The sequence below is a fragment of the Rhinoderma darwinii genome, chromosome 1 (assembly GCF_050947455.1).
Source record: "Rhinoderma darwinii isolate aRhiDar2 chromosome 1, aRhiDar2.hap1, whole genome shotgun sequence".
Lineage (NCBI taxonomy): Eukaryota > Metazoa > Chordata > Amphibia > Anura > Rhinodermatidae > Rhinoderma > Rhinoderma darwinii.
The window spans coordinates 408,271,348-408,293,124 of NC_134687.1; the positions used below are offsets into that span (position 1 = coordinate 408,271,348).

General features: G+C 43.9%; 1 protein-coding gene across 3 annotated transcripts in view; it reads left to right on the forward strand.

Annotated features, from left to right (window-relative positions):
- The first annotated feature begins 591 nt into the window (after positions 1-591).
- Positions 592-21,777, forward strand: part of SLC7A7 (solute carrier family 7 member 7) — a 41,388-nt gene continuing 20,202 nt past the window's right edge. The window contains exons 1-5 of one of the 3 annotated variants that reach the window (XM_075828947.1): positions 592-737; positions 11,793-12,337; positions 15,080-15,205; positions 18,985-19,129; positions 19,751-19,874. In XM_075828947.1, the coding sequence (XP_075685062.1) occupies positions 11,833-12,337; positions 15,080-15,205; positions 18,985-19,129; positions 19,751-19,874 (900 nt within the window). In that variant the 5' untranslated portion in view covers positions 592-737; positions 11,793-11,832. Of the gene's footprint in view, positions 738-2,750; positions 2,965-11,792; positions 12,338-15,079; positions 15,206-18,984; positions 19,130-19,750; positions 19,875-21,777 lie in introns of those variants that run through there. The other 2 variants (XM_075828946.1, XM_075828945.1) reach the window with 2 other exon arrangements.

Below are 21,777 nucleotides of genomic sequence, written 5' to 3' on the forward strand. Positions count from 1 at the left end.
AAAAGTTAATCAATAAATAAAATGTCCCTAAAAATGGTGCTATTAAAAAATACAACTTGTCCCGCAAAAAACAAGACCTTATACAGCTATGTCGACACAAAAATAAAAAGGTTATAGCTCTCGATGGAAAAACGTAAAAAATGGCTTGGTCATTAAGGTTTAAAATAGGCTGGTCATTAAGGGGTTAAAGTTTATTTGGTAAACTTTAATAGAGGCCGCGGCGAAAAAAAAATGAATACCACCAATCTGCCCGTTTTATTTATAGGTTAAGTATGATTTACAATCCCATAAAAATACGCCTTGTATGAACTACACAGCCTATTTTCCATTGAAACCAATGAGAAGCTGTTTGCAGGCGTATTACGCTCCGAAATACGTCTGAAAATATAAAGTGTGAACATGGCCTAACAGGGCATTCGAGTAGTGTTTATATTTGGACATGGAAGAAGTGGTTAATACGAATGACAACTTAGGACGATTCAGGACGTTTAGTCCGAGCTGACAGTGGAAAGCTCGGCTCTGTCTTCCGGTGGTTGCTAGGACAGCCCTGTTTACTCAGCACATCATTATTAATTCATTGACCATCCCACAAACAATGGCTTTCTAGCCAGCAGAACTTGCATTCTTTTTGGTTCCTTCCTCCCTATGTCTTGTTTTTCACACTATATACAGCACAGGACTGCCCACATCTGACAGCTTCCAGACAAGGAAGAATGTAGAACCTGAAAGCAGGTGAGGTCAGTAAACACTTGTCTGTATGTGTAATAACAGTCCAGTCATATGTGGCTTCATATTAACCGCAGTGTTCTTTATCTCGAATGCCTTTAACTAGACTGTAAGCTCTTTGGACTAGGAACCTTCCTTTGTTTTCATTAAAGGGGCACTTAAGTCACCCATACATGTTAGTCAGGAGTGAGTGGCTCCTGTCATTTCTTACCAATGCTCTAAGATATGCCGGGTCACAGACGTCTACCCAACTCCTCCATACAAATGAACATGCACATTTGCTTGAGCCTTACAAGCATTTTAATGGGCAGATCAGGGGCTCATGACTTCCGTCTTATTTCTATGGCTTATTCCCATTTGCTGTGCAGCTAAATGCAATTGTTTGTTCCCTGTTATCAGCCATTTCAGCAGGAGTAAAGGCTGACTGTAGTGTTTTTCAATTTAACAACTCACAGCAAATCCAGAAACATTTATATACCTCTGTGTGAATGATATTAGCAGCTCTTTTGTGTTACTTTTATAAGGTGTCGACAGTAGGATTAGTGCGCTTTTCTCAGCAATTCTTTTTGTAAAAATTGACAATAAGCAACTGCTATCCGTGACATCGGTAAGACCTGTAGACATAAGATATTGATTGAATTTAAAGTGTAGCTAAACTTTTAACAAACTTCTGACATGTCATAAGTTTGGATTGGTGGGGGTCCGAGCACTGAGACCCCCAGCAATCGCTAGAACGAAGCGGCTGAAGCATTCATGTGAGCGCTCAGCCGCTTCGTGTCTGTTCGGCTTTTTCCGGAAATCCGATGTATCGGAGTACGGGCTCATAGACTTTCTATTGAGTCTGTCCTCCAATACATTGATTCCGTTGCACTTCAGCTGCTTCGTTCTAGCGATTGGTGGGGGTCTCAGTGCTCGGACCTCCACCAAACCAAACTTCTGACATGTCTCTATGACATTTTGTATAGAAGATTTTCCACAGCGCTCACCGCAATTGGAGCTTTCCACTCAAAGACAAATATGATGCAAATTCCACATCCAGAAATCCCATCTGGATATTCTTCAAATGGTGAACAAATAGGAGAGCATCATCCGTATGGCAAAAGTATAGTAGTGTTTATTAACACATCCCAAAAAGCATGCTTGAGAAAGACTCCATTGGGGTCGAAACGTAGCCTTTGTCTTTATATATTTGGGATGTGTCAATAAACACTACTATACTTTTGCCATACGGATGCTGTCCTATTTGTTCACCATGTCACTATGACATGTCAGAAGTTTGTTAAACGTTTAGCTACACTTCAAGGCCTCGTTCACATCTGCGTCGGGTTACGTTTGGGGTTTCCTTTCGTCCATTCAGTCAGTGGAACACAAATGAACGGAAAGCCAAACGGAAACGAAAGCTTGCGTTGCAAATGGTTTCCGTTCTGTAAGGTTTCTGTCTTTTTTCGCGGAAACAATAGCGTAGTCGGCTATGCTATTGTTTCCGCTAAAAAGAAAACTGAAAACTTACGGAACAGAGGCCTACACAGATTTATTTTCAGACATTACAAACAATCGTTTTAGATTGTCTATTGTTTAGAGTGACTGTTGCACTGTAATAAAATGACATATAACCGCACATATCTCCCTGTACTGAGCCGCTCTGCGGTAGTGATGCCCAGCAGGTGTGTATGGCAGTAGGATTACCATATATATATATATATATATATATATATATATATATATATATATATATATATATGTGTGTGTGTGAGTGCGTAATATGGTGCCTGAGGTTATGGGCCCGCATTCCCTAGGGGATTTGCTGGTATAATAATATAACATATTCTCGAGGGATAAGAGGCTTTCCCAGGCTGAGGCAGAGTGCAGGGCACTGGATAGAATGTGGAAACCCCCCACTCCGGTCTATACACTGGGTGAGGGATGGATGAGTGTGGTACTGGGCTCCTGGGCTCGTTGAGAAGCAGCATGCCCCCCTGCCACTTTCCCCCTGAGCCCTGTCCCTCACCTTCCTCCTCCATGCTCTCTGCCCCTCCTCGTCCACCTCCCCCCGCTGATAAGAAATGCTTTCTCCACAACTCTCAGAATTCGCTGAGTGATCTTGTCTTCTTTCGAAATCCTGTTGTTTCTGTACCTTGCCCCCTCCCTCTGAGCTCCTGCTGTTAACGAGTTGTTCTCCTCTACTCAGCCTCTTCAGTCTCAGGAGCAGCCGAGGGCAGCAGAAGGCTTCCAGGAGCTGTGAGTGTGACCCCAACATCCCACCTGCCTGGCATCATTACCCCACTGACTGCCTGTCACCCCCACATCACCACACAGTGCATGTACCCCTCATATTACACATACACTTATTATTGGACCCACCTGCCTGGCATCCCTAGTCCTATCCTACTGACTGCCTGTCACCCCCACATCACCACACACAGTGCATGTACCCCTCATATCACACATACACTTATTATTGGACCCACCTGCCTGGCATCCCTAGTCCTATCCTACTGACTGCCTGTCACCCCCACATCACCACACACAGTGCATGTACCCCTCATATTACACATACACTTATTATTGTACCCACCTGCCTGGCATCACTAGACCTATCCCACTGACTGCCTGTCACTCCTACATCACCACACAGTGCATGTACCCCTCATATTACACATACACTTATTATTGTACCCACCTGCCTGGCATCCCTAGTCCTATCCCACTGACTGCCTGTCACCCCCACATCTCCACACAGCGCATGTACCCCTCATATTACACATACACTTATTATTGGACCCACCTGCCTGGCATCCCTAGTCCTATCCCACTGACTGCCTGTTACCCCCACAGCACTACACACAGTGCATGTACCCCTCATATTACACATACACTTATTATTGTACCCACCTGCCTGGCATCACTACCCCACTGACTGCCTGTCACCCCATCACCACACAGTGCATGTACCCCTCATATTACACATACACTTATTATTGTACCCACTTGCCTGGCAACCCTACCCCACTGACTGCCTGTCACCCCCACATCACCACACAGTGCATGTACCCCTCATATTACACATACACTTATTATTGTACCCACCTGCCTGTCACCACTACCCCACTGACTGCCAGTCACCCCTACCCCACTGACTGCCAGTCACCCCCACATCACCACACAGTGCATGTACCCCTCATATTACACATACACTTATTATTGTACCCACTTGCCTGGCATCATTACCCCACTGACTGCCTGTCACCCCCACATCACCACACAGTGCATGTACCCAACATATTACACATACACTTATTGTACTCACCTGCCTGCCATCACTAGACCTATCCCACTGACTGCCTGTCACCCCCACATCACCACACAGTGCATGTACCCCTCATATTACACATACACTTATTATTGGACCCACCTGCCTGGCATCCCTAGTCCTATCCTACTGACTGCCTGTCACCCCCACATCACCACACACAGTGCATGTACCCCTCATATCACACATACACTTATTATTGGACCCACCTGCCTGGCATCCCTAGTCCTATCCTACTGACTGCCTGTCACCCCCACATCACCACACACAGTGCATGTACCCCTCATATTACACATACACTTATTATTGTACCCACCTGCCTGGCATCACTAGACCTATCCCACTGACTGCCTGTCACTCCTACATCACCACACACAGTGCATGTACCCCTCATATTACACATACACTTATTATTGTACCCACCTGCCTGGCATCACTAGTCCTATCCCACTGACTGCCTGTCACCCCCACATCTCCACACAGCGCATGTACCCCTCATATTACACATACACTTATTATTGGACCCACCTGCCTGGCATCCCTAGTCCTATCCCACTGACTGCCTGTTACCCCCACAGCACTACACACAGTGCATGTACCCCTCATATTACACATACACTTATTATTGTACCCACCTGCCTGGCATCACTACCCCACTGACTGCCTGTCACCCCATCACCACACAGTGCATGTACCCCTCATACTACACATACACTTATTATTGTACCCACTTGCCTGGCAACCCTACCCCACTGACTGCCTGTCACCCCCACATCACCACACAGTGCATGTACCCCTCATATTACACATACACTTATTATTGTACCCACCTGCCTGTCACCACTACCCCACTGACTGCCAGTCACCCCCACATCACCACACAGTGCATGTACCCCTCATATTACACATACACTTATTATTGTACCCACCTGCCTGTCACCACTACCCCACTGACTGCCAGTCACCCCCACATCACCACACAGTGCATGTACCCCTCATATTACACATACACTTATTATTGTACTCACTTGCCTGGCATCATTACCCCACTGACTGCCTGTCACCCCCACATCACCACACAGTGCATGTACCCAACATATTACACATACACTTATTGTACTCACCTGCCTGGCATCACTAGACCTATCCCACTGACTGCCTGTCACCCCCACATCACCACACAGTGCATGTACCCCTCATATTACACATACACTTATTATTGTACCCACTTGCCTGGCAACCCTACCCCACTGACTGCCTGTCACCCCCACATCACCACACAGTGCATGTACCCCTCATATTACACATACACTTATTATTGTACCCACCTGCCTGTCACCACTACCCCACTGACTGCTTGTCACCCCCACATCACCACACAGTGCATGTACCCCTCATATTACACATACACTTATTATTGTACCCACTTGCCTGGCATCATTACCCCACTGACTGCCTGTCACCCCCACATCACCACACAGTGCATGTACCCAACATATTACACATACACTTATTATTGTACTCACCTGCCTGGCATCATTAGACCTATCCCACTGACTGCCTGTCACCCCCACATCACCACACAGTGCATGTACCCCTCATATTACACATACACTTATTATTGTACCCACAAACCCTACAACATCCCTGTTACCACTAAACCCTTCCTATTGCCTCCCTGTTACCATATCATCACCATGCAGGTACCCCTAATATTCCATACACTCACTAATGTACCCACAATCCCCCCCTATCATAACCTACTTCCTCCCTGTCACCCCCTGCATCACCACACACAGTGCATGTCCCCCATGTATTACACACATATTCATTAATGTACCCACAATTCCTCATCCCTGTCATCACCAGACCTATCCTAACTCATATTACACATACCCTCATTAACATACCCACAATCATGCCTACTGCCACCTATCATGACTAGACCTATCCCACTGACTGCCGGTCACCCCATCATCACCACACACAGAGCATGTACCCCTCATATTACACATACCCTCATAAATATATCCACCCTAGCTTCTTGTGATGACTTATCCCTCTGACCCTCAGCATCACCGCGTACACACCACACATGAAATATTACGGCTCCCACACACATATTCTTATGTTTTTCACTATAGATATTTTTCAACAATCCGTACATTTGTTAAAAGTTTATTGTATATTTGGCCTCATGTGCAGTGATTATTCCAGAGATTACAGGTTACCTTCAGACTAGGATTTACAGCAGTATAATAATGGACAGTGCTATGTTCACACAGAGTATTTTGGGGGAGGAATATCTGCCTCAAAATTCCGTTTGAGACAGATATTCCTCTCCCTGCACGCCGATTTTCGCGGCGATTATAGCGCCGTTTTTCGCCCGCAGCCATTGAGCGCCGCGGGCATAAAACAGCGAGATATACGCTTTCTCCTGCCTCCCATTGAAGTCAATGGGAGGTCAGAGGCGGAAGCGCCCGAAGATAGGGCATGTCGCTTCTTTTTCCCGCGAGGCAGTTTTACTGCTTGCGGGAAAAAGACGCCGACGCCTCCCATTGAAATCAATGGGAGGCGTTCTTGGGCCGTTTTTGCCGAGTTTTGCGACGCGGTTTCCGCGTCAAAAAACTCGGCAAAATACCCCGTGTGAACATAGCCTAATGTTGTTTACAGTCTAGAGTAGAATAAGTGCGTAAATGGTGACTATCATTGGATCTATGGGATCCCTTCATTAGGATCATAGTAAGTGAACCTCAATTATGGGGAACAAACATTTTTTGTTTTTCTAAAATTGGAATGGGAATATGGCAAAATATTTCTTTGTGTAAATGGGGAAATATAATCGACATTGAAATTATTATCGGGATGATTGTGGCCAAAATCTGGACGCGTGAACCCAGGGTTTATGTTACTAAGAGGAAATAAACTATAATTAATATAATCATTAATAGGAATGTTATTGTACTTAGGAACTTGCCCAGGATGAGGTGCTGTGTAGAGGATACGGAGCTGACATAGAATTACAGTGTAATTAGCCTTGATCTGTACCAGGGCAGTGCCAGGGTCACAGCTTGTTGCGGAATCTCTCGCCTGGGTAGATGTGTTGTTTATAACTCTCATACGCTGGGCATTAATGACTAACTTCCTAGAATCCCATTTGCTTATCTTTTACTTTAAGCTGCTGGTTCAGGATTCTTTTATCAAGCAAGCACTAAACATGTGAAAGTTCTATCACTTTGTGCGGTTATTAGAAATGGATGGAGCGCTGCCTTGGCATCATTGATCTACAGGATCACTATTTAGCCGAATGATAGTGACCTGGCTGGCTTTTTCCCCCAACCTATTTTTTTCCACTACTCCTGTTCTACTGTGTTCTGTTGTTATTGTCATGGTTGTTTTGGATCCCATTCATTAATAATGGTTGTTATGGCCCATTCACATGTAGCAAATATCAATTACAATTGGAACTATTCAAGGTGGTGTCCAATGCAAATGCAGAAAATGATCAACGATCTTTTTTTGGCCAGGGCCACAATCACACACACAGATTTGAGGCAGTTTTTGGATACGTTTTATGAGCCAAGGCCAGATGTGGATTCCTAAGAAAGGGTAAGGTATAAAAAAGTCTGACGTATCTTCTTTCTATTCTGTCCACTTCTGTGTTTGGCTGAGGCCCCATGCACACGACCGTAAAAATCGCAATTAGGGTATGTTCACACGCAGTAGCAAAATACGTCTGAAAATACGGAGCTGATTTCAGAGAAAACAGCCTCTGATTTTCAGGCGTTTTTCGAGGCGTAAACGTCCCGAAATACGCCTGAAAACACTACGTGTGAACATACCCTCAGGGTATGTGCACACAACCTCTTTTCAGACGTAATGGAGGCGTTTTACACCTCTAATTATACCTGAAAAGACGGCTCCAATACGTCGGCAAACATCTGCCCATTGCTTGCAATGGGTCTTACGATGTTCTGTGCAGACGAGCTGTCATTTTACGCGTCGCTGTCAAAATACGGCGCGTAAAATGACGGCTTGCCAAAAGAAGTGCAGGACACTTCTTGGGACGTAATTGGAGCCGTTTTCTCATAGACTCTATTGAAAACAGCTCCAAAAACGGCCGTAAAAAACACTGCGAATACGACGCGAAAAATGAGAGTTGCTCAAAAAACATCTGAAAATCAGGAGCTGTTTTCCCTTGAAAACAGCTCCGTATTTTCAGACGTATTTTGTTAATCGTGTGAACATACCCTTACATTCACTACTATTGTCCACGTACACCTTCCCATTTATTTACGGGAAGGTGTCCGGGCCGTAAAAGTGTACAGCAAAAGATAGGACATTTTCTATCTTTTGCTTTTTATGGACTGCGCTCCCATACCGTCGGCGGCCGGCCGTGCCCGCAATCATGCACACGCAAGTGATTACGGGCACTTCCGTGTGCATGAAGCCTAAAAAACAAGAAATGAGACAAGAAATGGACCAAAACTGACATCAAAACTGTGTGTGTGATCCTGGCCTTTGGCACAAAAAACTGCCACGAAAATAACGTGTCATTCCAGCCTAAGTCTTGCCAAAAATAAGCAAAAGTATTAAGAAAACACTGATAATTTTTTTTCTCTTTTGTGTCCACTCCTGTATTTGGCTTAAAAAACTGCATCACAAACTGCCACGAAATGGCATTCAAAACGTTTTGTCCAGGGATTTAACACATTTCACTTTTATGACCAGTCAATTAACAGATCATAAAAATTTAAGAAATGGGGGTCTGACCAGGATCATAGTGAAGGAGGAGGCTGGTGGGGCATGTTCTGGAGGCCAAAAAGTCACCTTGCCTTTGTAGATACAGGGCTAGGACAGCAAATTCAATGTTTGACCCAGATGAAGGAAAGCTACACTTCTGAGTCTGACCTCTGGAACGCACACCAATGCCGAAAGCAAGGGGCTCCCAAGTCCAGACAGTGGTCTGCACTTTCATGCTTACATTCAAAGATGGCTCTACTTGACTGTTCTATGTAGCATGATCTTAGGCTGGGCTCGCACCAGTGTTTGGTTTTCTGTTGAACATCGGAAATACCAGAATCGCTGGTTGCCTTGCACCACGGACACCACCAGCGGCCCACGGAACCCAATGAGTTTAATAGGTTCCACCGGGTTTCTGCCAGGGTATCCATGACTTTACTGGAAACTGCAGCGCAGCACACTGTGCTATTGATTCTGGTATTTTTGGCCGGATGTGCGATGTAGGCCCCTAACGGAGCCTCCAACGCAGATGTGAACTAGGTCTAAAGGTGCTATTATACGGCCGACGAGGGCCGTGTAAACGATTGCCGATCAACGAGACAGCTCTATGATCGGCGCTCGTTTGCTCCTTTCACAAGGACCTAGTATGGGGACGAGCACTTGTTACTTCGAGCGCTCGACCCCATACATTTATATCATGTCGGCAGGACGTCTCCCTGTATACACACATTGATGTGCTGCTGACAACAATAAAAGTTTATGCATTTAAAATGATACAATCAGCCGATGAACGTTGCCCTGTTTATACAGGGCCATGATCGGGAACGAGCGTTTTGTGAACGTTCGTTTGCCCGACATTTGGCCAGTGTAAAAGGTGTTTGCCACCTGCTAGTCCTGTTTTGGTAATATCTGAGACAACTGCTGCCTAGAGCAGAAACAAGTTACACATGATAACAGCTGAAAAACACTAATGTGTACATACAATAAAGATATCTGACCATGAGATACAGACGAGGAATAGGATAGGCTCTAAATGCTACAGATAAAAGAATGATGGATTATAGATTATCTCTTATTCTTTTGGCATGAGATTATACAGGGTTTCCTACGTAGTTAGATAAGGGCCTATAACTCTCTGGACATTGCAAATAACACTTCTAAGAACCATCTGCTCACCCCGAGGGGATTCATTCTGACAGCCTAGAATAATGTCAGTACTTTTACTAGCCTTGTATTTTGGATCTCTGTAAAATAACACAATACACAAGCCATGGTTATTTAGGCCTGACTGAGTTGTCAGATTATAAATAGGCCAATAAGTGCCCTCATAAGGGTCCTGAAAACCACATCAAAATGTGTTAAGAACATTTTGCAGTAATTGTGGCAATAAACTGCGATTTGACTGCACCGTTTGAATAGATCCTAGGGTGTGTTCACATCAGCGTTCGGTTTCCGTTGATGGGTTCCGTCAGACCTTTCCGTCGGAGGAATCCATCAACGGAAAGGAAAACAGAAACCATAGCTTCTGTTTGCATTACCATTGATTTCAATGGTAATGCTTCCGTTGTTAATAGTTTCCGTTTTTCTCTGTTCTGCAAAGTTTCCATTGTTTTGGCAGAATCAATAGCGTAGTCGACTGCGCTATTGTTTCTGTCAAATATCCATTGTACAAACGGAATGGAGACAAACGGAAACCATTAATAACGGAAGCTTTACCATTGAAATCAATGGTAATGCAAACGGAAGCTATGGTTTCTGTTTGCCTTTCCGTTGATGGATTCCTCCAACGGAAAGGTCTGACGGAAACCATCAACGGAAACCGAACGCTGATGTGAACAAGCCCATAGAAACATTTTAAAAGAAATCGCACTAGTATAGAGGTCCGCTAAATAATGCAAAGCTCAGGAGTTGACTAGTCGAGTCAGAGTCTTGGCAGGAGAGATGAACCTTCTTTTGACAACTCTCAGTGGTAAGGTGCCTGCCGAAGCTTTTGGTGAATTGGCTCTGCCTCTTAAACGGAAATAAAAATGGAAATAGCTTTTCTTTACTTACTACACTAGATTGTAGATAAAACATGTAAATATAGAGAGTATAGATGAAGATATGTATGAAGATGAAGATTGGTAATGTGAAGAAGAGGTTCCTATTGTGCATGTTATTTGATAGTATGGATTCGGTCACATTTTACGGCTTTAATGTTTTGAAATTTATTTAGGTTGACAATACATCATTGATATCATCCAGTCCATTTCACTTGTATTATTTCAGCAGAATACCTATGTAGCCTGTATATAGGACTGTGTAACCAAATACAACACTACACAAATACGTTTTGGCTGACTTCCAAGTTCTTTATTAAATAAATGACCGTACTATTGTGATGGATTTTATTTAGTCTTAGATGATGTTTCTGTATTCCTAGGCATGTGATTCCGATGTTTATTACCTAAAAAATATTTCCACTCCCGGGAAACCCCGGCATCCATTTCTACCGTAAATAATTTTGGTGTAGAGGCAGGTAAAACATTCTATAATTCTGGCCAAGATTTGTTGCCTGCTTTGTCTGCCCCCATGCTAAGCATCTTTGAGCAAGCTGAAATAAGTTTTCCTTTTCTACTGTTGAACTGCTGTGGTCTTATGGGGAACCCCTGACCTGGTTCCAAGGAGCCATAGGGCTCTAGAGAATCCTAGTTGGGGAACGCTGTCTTAGGCCATGGGCTTCTTTGATGCTGCTCAGATTCTGCAACTTGGAAAACCAACGTATTACTTTTTATGAAACTAATTTTCCAACTTGAAAATATCACATTATGTTAGTAGTCTAGATCCTACTGAATTACAAATGTTAAAATGAAGTGTACATGTCTCTCCATACACACCTGAGTGCTGTCCCTGATCACTTGTGTGTTCGGAGTTAACAACGCGCAGCCAGCACTGAAGAGGTTAAATTCCTCTTTGTAACATTTTGATGTGTATAGCTATCTTACTCACTCTCTGACCTCTCCTGTTCTCCTAGCTGGACATGCTGTTGTGCTGCTGACTCTTTTCATTCCACCATGGGTACCTCCACTAAATACACACCAGCTTCCACAGAGGAACCAACTCCCAATGGAAAAAATGGAACTCCAACCGACTCCAACTCCCAGGAATCCATGAAACTCAAGAAGGAAATCTCATTGCTAAATGGGGTCTGTCTGATCGTGGGCAACATGATCGGCTCTGGGATCTTTGTGTCACCAAAAGGGGTCTTGATGTATAGTGCCTCATTTGGCCTCTCACTTGTGATCTGGGCAGTTGGAGGAGTGTTTTCTATATTTGGTGCCTTATGTTATGCAGAATTAGGCACAACCATTACCAAGTCAGGAGCAAGCTATGCCTACATCCTGGAGGCTTTTGGTGGTTTTATAGCCTTTATTAGGCTGTGGACTTCTCTATTAATTATTGAGCCTACTAGCCAAGCTGTTATTGCCATTACCTTCTCCAACTACATGGTGCAACCCATCTTCCCATCATGTGAGTCTCCCTACTCTGCCAACAGACTCCTAGCAGCAGCGTGCATAGGTAAGAATTAAATAACGTCAGTGTTGCCGTATCTGATTTAGCTGGTGTCCTCTTCCTTTCACTACATGACATTATTATCAACACTTCTTTGTCTGCCTTCACTGTATATATGTAAAAAAAAATTGTACATATTAGGATATGTCCACCTTTGAACACCATTTTACAACATATATAAATACAGTTATACTACTTATCTTGTACTGATTCTGGGTTCCCGTCTGTTATATCCCAGAGCTGCATTCACAATTCTGCTGGTTGTTATTCAAAACAGCCAACAAGCCTGTAAACAGTCTACAAAGTTTAAAGACTGCATTTACGAGAATGCAACACTGAACAAGCAAGAAATGCTGGATGATTTCAGCTCTGAAGCTAGCAGATTTGCTAATGCAGCTCTGGACTATAATTCAGTTGAACAATCACTTAAAATAAATCCATAAGCTTAGGCCTCATGAACATGGCAGTATTACAGCTCTCTCCTGTAGAAGTGCATGGGGCGGTTGCCGTACCTCTGATTTCACACGATGGCATATGGAGGTTCTTTCTTTATAAGTAATCGGATACTGTATGTACAGAGCTTTTCTACCCTTGCTTTGTACATACTCACCCGAGCGAGGCTCCCACGTGCTGCCTTACAAGCTCTCTACCATGTACATAAGACCTAAAGCACCATTCCAGCTTCTTTTTTGGTTTTGTAAAGGAAGCAAGGAGTGATCTATGGCTAGCAGACCCCTCTCCATAACTTGTACATGCATGGGGGGAAATACGATGTGTCAGACCACTGATCATGCATCTGGGCATCATAGGAATTAGCTTGTAAAGGTGATAGTAAGAGCTGCAAAGATCATTCAAACATATGTATAGAAATAGATTGTATTCAACAGCATAGTGAGTGAATATTATAAAAAACTTAAGGTTAAGTGTCCCTTTACGCTCTTCCCATCATGTGATAAAGTCTTGTGCCGGACCCATATGGAAGTGAAACTATGTGTAGGCTTATGCTGAGTGAAGTAGTTAGGAAGTGGGAAGGAGCTTTCTGCTTGTCTTTTTAATATGATATGAGGTTCTCTGTATTTTCTCAGTAGTCCTTCCCTCATTTCGGTTTTCCTGTCTGCTGGCCTTCACTTATTAGGGTCTTTTGAAATCCGAAGTCCTCGGTTTATGTCTAACAGGATGTGGTTGGAAAGTAGTACACGAGGAAGCGCAGCAGTGGCTCTTCTGCTGACAGCAGCAGGACAGTCTCATGACCGGCGTGTACAATACATCCTCACTGATGTCAGAAAGTATTCCAAATCTCTGTCTACAAAGAGAGAAGTTCAGGCAGTCCAGAGCATGACACATGTCCATATGGCTGCCTGACAATGTAGGAACACTAGACACTTCTCATGGGGTGGGGCTGGACTTTATTAGCTAGCTGTTTAAAGGGGTTATCAAAGATGTATGGTTTTACATGAGGCGTTTGTACTGAACACTAAATGTTAACTAACAATGCCATTTATTTATTTTAAAAATGTGATCCTTGACCTGAGGGATCGCTGTATGGTCATCTTGTGCTGGTTAGGGTGCTTTTTTACGTGTTTCTATAATGCAAATGATTCATCGATCTCTCGCAAGACTATTTGCTACAGGTCTTAAAAAGAAATGAGCAACGTGTTTACATGTGGCGATTCCTTGATATTACGGTGAAGTTGTAATCGTAGTCACATGGTACAGAGGAGGGGCACCCAAGTCTAGATTGGGGTTTGATTGGCTGACCATCCCATTTAGTGATTGGATATACACACAGAAATTTGCAGATCACCTGGTTCAAATTTTTGCAAGTGGTTACCTACAGGTATTTATATGTAAAGAGGATCGTAATTAGTCGAATCGTATGCATTATAGAAGCAAGTAAAGGCACCTTCAGGCACAATCTTGCCAATACACCGGCCGCTATGAATGAGTTGTGTACAATGATATCTATGTACACATGTTGTACAGGAGCTGGTCCATGCACATTCATGGCTCTTATATGATAGGTGACATGGCCGTCCTGCAGAGCACAAAGTGGTGTCCACAGCCATAGCAAGCGTCCATGGATGTAACCACGGGACATCACTAATAACAAATGCTTGTTTACATCCAGAGCAAATTCATCAAATGGTCCATTCATGTCTGTTGAGATGGGAGATTTGTCAACTGAGGGTATGTTCACATGCAGTGTTTTCAGGCGTATTTCGGGGCATTTACACCTCGAAAAACGCCTGAAAAAACGGAAGCTGAACGCCTACAAAGAAAAACAGCATTTAGCTCATACGGGGCGTCTTTTTACGCCTGCGTTTTAAAAAACGGAGAGTAAAAAGACACTCCGTAAAATGAAGGGCATGTCACTTCTTGAGGCGTATTTTGGAGCTGATTTTCCAATGAACACTATGAAAAACGCCTTAAAAAACGCCTGAAAAGAAGACTCAAAAGAAGCTCCAAATTAAAAGAAGCTTCATTTTCAGCTTTAAAAACACCTGAAAATCAGAGGCTGTTTTCTCTGAATACAGCTCCGAATTTTCAGACGTTTTTATTCTAGCGTGTGAACATACCTTAAGGCTAAAAAGATAATTTTAGTTTCAAATGGATCAAATAGATATTAATGATCCTAAATACATTATAGAACAATTATCATTTTACCGTCAATTAGCTTTTAAAGTATTAATATTTCATTGCTCCATATGAAAGACTCTTCTGTATATCTCACTTTTTATCTCTGCCTAGGGCTCCTGACCTTTGTGAACTGTGCATATGTGAAATGGGGCACACGGGTACAGGATCTCTTCACTTATGCCAAAGTACTGGCTCTCATCGCTGTCATCATTGCTGGAATTGTGAAAATCTGTCAGGGTAAGTCATTGTGGAAACTGACTAAAGATTATTACAGCACGCATATCCACTGGGTACAAATGCAGCAAATGTATTGGTTGTATGCCTCCAGAGCTATTTATTAGATTGGATTGGATTATTATTGACATACACACGCGCAGGAAGTGAAGTCATTATCTCACTGTGTGCACTATCATCCTCCACATTAGGTAATTTTGTGCAATTTGCCTATCTTGTCACAGTCAAACTTGACTCTCACAGTTTGAAGGTCACAAGATTATACAGCAAAAACAGCTGTATAACATAGGTTTAGATATGTTCAGAGTGTCCCTGAGACTTTACATTACACAGCCATGGAATCCTACTTGTCACTGTGAACTATGATCCAATATGATATAACTATGATCAGCTGTTATGCAGTTCCCATATACGCTTAACACATAAAATTCACTCAACCCTTCTGGGTCAAAACTTCATGTAAGAAGGCTAGCTGCTCCTATCAAAATATATTAACGTTTCTATGTGCATCTTAATGGGCATTAGAAGTGTTACACAAATTATCACAACTGGTTTATAGAAAAAGTAGCCATGATGGCTATAGCTACTAAAGTCCACGGTACATTTTATCCAATCTAGTTTAGAACATGGAAGCTGAGTTCTAGTTACAGACAACAAGTTCTAGTTAAGGATAACAAGTTTATACAGAAAGCTATTATATTTAGACATATATGATTATATGATATCAAAGAAAGGTTTGATGACAAGATAAAGAGACTGATTTTATGGAGATGATTAGAGTTGTAGTAACTTAACAAATGGTCTATAATTACAGTACTCATTTGCTGGCAAGTGTAAATATGTTATGCCCAAGACACTGCAACATATTCTCATGGGACATGAATTAAAAGCCTGCAATATCCGACAGGAGTGTAAGGCCTAGTTCACATTGCATTTTAGCACTTTGTTTATTGTGTACGTCGCAAAAACTCCCGGCATACACGCTAGAGGTGTCCATGATGCTCCATTAGCCTGACAGAGGAGACTCTTTTGGCCTCCGTCAGGCTTGTATACCTTTTTTTGGAGGCTACAATAACGTAGCAGACTACGCTATATTATTCTAAGGGATCCTGCTAACATGGGAGCCTATGTGTGATAAATTCTATTGTATGCCATTTCTCAGGGGTATACGTTAAATGTATACCTCAGGGAGCTTCCCCATGGTCGGAGTCCCAGGACAGAGCATCAGGTAGCGCTTGGCCCTGGAATTCCGACCCTGGGTAAGCCCCTAACGTGACTGTCCATATATGGAGAGTAATGTCAGAGTTTTGCCAACAACAGATTCCCCAGCCAGAGCATCGGAAGCGCTCTGGCCGGGGATTCCAGGACTGTAGGAGTTGCTGATGTTACTGTCCATATATGGTCATTGATGTCGGGGGCTTCTGCAGGAGCGGAATACACAGCCAGAGCATTGCCGATGCTCTAGCTGGGGATTCCACCATCTGAAAGATCCTATTGTCACTGTTCATATATGGACAGTAACGTCAGGGGCTCCTCCATGATCAGATTCCACGGCCAGAGCGTTGCCGACGCTCTGGCCAGGGATTTCGGGATCTTAAAGCTCCTAACATCACTGTCCATATATGGACAGTGACATCAAGGGCTTTCCAAAGACAGGAGTTCCTGGCCAAAGCGCTTGCGATGCCCCGGCCGGGAACTTCATAGTTGAAAGCCCCTGACATCACTGTCCATATATGGACAGTAATGTCAGGGGCTACCCTGGGCACAGCGCTTCAAGTAGTGCTCTGCTTGGGGAGTAGGGGAGACGTATCCCACTGTATGCCTTTACAGTGGGATACGTCGCTACCTTCCATTGGAGGTATGCATCGGGGCTCTTCCCGAGCTATACCTCCGATAGAAGGAAAATAACGTGATCTGAACCGGCCCTAACATGCATTTCAGGTCTGCTGCTATTCAAAAATGTTACTGGGAATAGAAATTATGAATTCCTGTCGATACATTTAGAAAGTATTATCTGGGTTGCAGTTGCAGGGGAAGCATAGAGAATACAAGTTCTGTATCATCCCGCATATTACTAAGTAAATAATTTACGTTTATCAGTATTGACAATTATAAACACAATAGATAACATCCCCGGTTGACTAGGGCATTCCTGGTGTTCTAAGGCAGTGAAGGAGTTAACTCTTTGTGAAGGAGTTAACTACCTGTACTGAAGGCTGCAGTCTGTGCTTGTAGATTCTTCAGACACACAGATACTGAATCATCAGCTATCAGCCAATCACAGAGCATCTCTGACCGGGATGATTTAGTGTCTGATTAATCTTTAGAAGACTTTTGGTGTGTGAGCAGGGGGAGGGGATGAGAGGATCCTTGTTTTAAAAATCCCTGTGACATGAGTGGCCTCCTCTGGGTCCCTGTGCACATGCTATATGTCCAACCCTGTATAGACATGGGAGGCAAAAATCATGTTACATGTTTCGTAAAATGCACACCGCGTTTTTGATGCACTTTTCAGTGCGTTTTCAACTGCGTTATTGATTACGTCAAAACAACGGAACCCTCTCACAGCGGTGACACACGGAAACCATTAGCAAAGTTTCCGTCACTGTTAGATCAATGGTGATGCAAACAGAAGCTAAGGTTTCCATTTGACTTTCCATTGAGGGGTTCCCCCTGACTGAAACCTCCAACAGAACCCCTCAACGGAAAGCCAACGCTGATGTGAACACAGCCTGAGTAAAATTGTGCCCTAGTCAAAGTAAGAGATAATTAATATACGCATTATAGGAGTACATTTCTAAGATTTAGTGGTGCTCAGTCTAAGTAAATGTGTAGGATGTGATCAATGAGGTGCAGGAGGATGGAATGGGAAATGGAATTGATATATGAAGTATTGGCTGGTGTCTTAAGCTTCCTCTTCTGTTCTCCCATCCATTGTCATTCATGACCATCTGTTAATGGGGACAGATAACAGAGGAGAGGGGACGGGTTAGAAATAGGGCCAGATGAGAACTTCCCCCTACATTTCCATGATAAAACAATGGCACAGCTGTTCTATTGTCCTGTAATAAAAGGCCAGGACTCTAAGCTGTCATCCATCTCTGCTACAAGGTGAGTAGGAACTAAAAGTGGGATCACAGCTGGCCTTATACAAGCAGACGCCAATATTGGGCACAGAACTGCTCTATCTCTACGTGTATAAGTGACAAACATGTATATCATGCTGAAAATGGCATTGCTGTAATTCTACAGTATGAAAAATATAAACCTTGTTGGGAATAGGAACAATTTGGCATATTGATGATAAAAATCCACTATACTCAAATGTATTTTCCTCGTACAATTATTTATACTTACAGAGATTAGTTCATCAAAACTTTATCATAAATGCAAAATCTTTACGTGCACAGCCACCTTTAGACACATTCTTCCTGTACCCAATCTTTTATTGCCATAGGAATGTGGCTTTATCTTATCAGTATGCCTGCTCAGTGTCATTCCATGGCACATATGCTGGAAGATTGCTACAGCATGAACCGTGCTTTTTCGTCACCAAAGTTGAAGTTTCAGATAGACGCAGAGATGTTTCCCTGAACTGATGAATGTACTGTGTTTTCTAAACATCACAATGTTTATTGTAGCAAGAAGTCACTATATAGGAAATCCTTGGCATTTCGTCTTTATACACTACTGTGGTTGGCAGCAGCATAGGAAACCATTGGCATTTCGTCTTTATACACTACTGTGGTTGCCCGATTAACCTTACTTTCTCTCTGTATTAGGTAAGAAAGAGAATTTTGACGATGCTTTCGCTGGTTCCTCCAATGATGTAGGGCACATTGCTCTTGCCTTGTATTCCGCACTCTTTTCTTACTCTGGATGGGATACTCTCAACTTTGTTACAGAAGAAATTAAGAACCCAGAAAGGTAAGGTTTTCTTCCGGGGAGAGGAAAAAAATAAGTGCCCATAAGTTAGAGGATGCCGGGAAATAAAGAAGAACATTTTAAAACATTACATAGGGATTTGGGGGCTACGGTAAACATGCAATAAAGTGCAATAATGTAGAACCAGGATCTTGGCTATACCTGACTCTCCATCTAACCGTCAAGGACTTCACAGGCTACAGCTTCTTATAATGACATTCTATACAGAATCTACATGCATAATAATATACATTTATCTATATAGTGAAATGGTTGTGACTAGCATTATATTATTATTATTATTATGCATTTAGAAGAAATCTTTGCACCCCCTCATAATTTTGCTTTCATATGTGGTTGGGTAAACTATAGGTCCCCATGGACAATCCCTATGGCTTTGTTTCATATAGGTAATTGAGACTGCCGCAATACACTTATGTGTATTTTGTAGAAATCGTAACAGCTTGTAGTAAACATTAGTGATAACTTTTAATAGAATACAACATAACTGATGAAGGTAATGCAAAACAAGTGATGGAGATTAGAAATCGATTGCTAATAAAACAATATTTACTAATGTATCATGGCAGACAAATGACTCCTATCATGTTATGTCCTCCACAGGAACCTGCCTCTTGCAATTGGGATCTCCATGCCAATTGTGACTGTCATTTATCTACTCACTAACGTAGCATATTACACCGTTCTGGACATGCGCTCCATACTGGGAAGTGATGCCGTAGCAGTGGTAAATACACAAAACATACCTCGTATTCATGTATATGTTCAGTTCAAGTTAGTCACAAGGTAAAGGGACCATTTGTAAATTGCTGGCCTTTGAGAAAGCACAAGGAATGTAAATACTACATTTTATAACTTATAATGCATCTTTGTAGGGGGTAGAAAGATGACAGGGAAATACATGTGAAATCTTAGCTTGCTCTAGATCAGGGGTCTCAAACACGCGGCCTGCATGCAGCCCCTGAGGCTGTCATCTGCGGCTCGCGGGGACAGAGAGCGCTAGTATAGGCTCTGCTCCGGGACTCTGTGGAAGCCCCTGACATCGCTGTCCATATATGGACAGTGATGTCTGGGGCTTCCCCAGATCCGGAGTCCCGGGCAGAGTGCTAGTATAGGCTCTGCTCTGGGACTCTGTGGAATCCCTTGACATCGCTGTCCATATATGGACAGTGATGTCAGGGGCTTCCCCAGAGCCGGAGTCCCGGGCAGAGCTCCTAGTATAGGCTCTGCTCCGGGACTCTGTGGAATCCCCTGACATCACTGTCCATATATGGACAGAGCGCTAGTAGCGCTCTGCCTGGGACTCCGTCTCTGGGGTTGCCCTGACATCATCGTCCATATTTGAACAGGGATGTCAGGATTTGAGCTGGAGTCCCAGATAGAGCGCTACTAGCGCTCTGCCCGGGACTCTAGCTCTGGGGTTACCCCTGACATCTCTGTCCATATATGGACAAGTGATGTCAGGAGCAGTGTAATCCCTGGCAGAGTGCTAGAAGCGGCTCTGCTCCGGGACTCCAGCTCTAGGCAATCCCTTGACATCACTGTCTATATATGGACACTGATGTCTGTGACTTCCCCATAGTTCCGGAGCAGAGCCTATACTAGTGCTCTGCTCTTGGACACCGGCTCTGGGGTTGTCCCTGACATCACATTCCGGTTCAGGAGGATCCCCTCCAGCAGAGGAATCCCCGGCCAAAGCGTCGGAAATGCTCTTGCTGGGGATTCCACTCCTAGAGGGAGACCCAATGGAGCTATCTACAGGGGGGGGGGGGTGTGCAAGTGTGGCAGTATCTACAAGTAGTGTGTGTGGCAGTATCTACAGAGGGCATTGTGGCAGTATCTACAGAGGGCATTGTGGCAGTATCTACAGAGGGCACTGGCAGTATCTACAGAGGGCACTGTGGCAGTATCTTCAGCGGGCACAGTGTGGCAGTATCTACAGCGGGCACAGTGTGGCAGTATCTACAGCGGGCACTGTGGCAGTATCTACAGAGGGCACTGTGGCAGTATCTACTGAGGGCACTGTGGCATTATCTAGGGCAGGAGTCTCAAACTCGGCCGGGTAAGTGGGCCGCATATAGAAAAAATGGGAAGTTGACGGGCCGCATTACTTTCAAATTTGATACAATACAAAATTATTGGGCAGCCCCTTTTTAGATAGTGCCGCAGTGCCCTCTGTGGATACTGCCGCAGTGCCCTCTGTGGATGCTGCCGCAGTGCCCTCTGTGGATGCTGCCGCAGTGCCCTCTGTGGATAATGCAACACACCCCTAGATAAGGCCACAGTGCCCTCTGTAGATAAGGCCACAGTGCCCTCTGTAGATAAGGCCACAGTGCCCTCTGTAGATAAGGCCACAGTGCCCTCTGTAGATAAGGCCACAGTGCCCTCTGTTTGTAAGGCCACAGTGCCCTCTGTAGATAAGGCCACAGTGCCCTCTGTAGATAATGCAACACACCCCTAGATAATGCCAGTGTCCTCTTCAGATACTGTCACACACCCACTTGTAGATAACGCCACAGTGCCCTCTGTAGAGGCTGCCACAGTGCACTCTGTAGAGGCTGCCAAAGTGCCCTCTGTAGAGGCTGCCCCAGTGCCCTCTGTAGAGGCTGCCCCAGTGCCCTCTGTAGAGG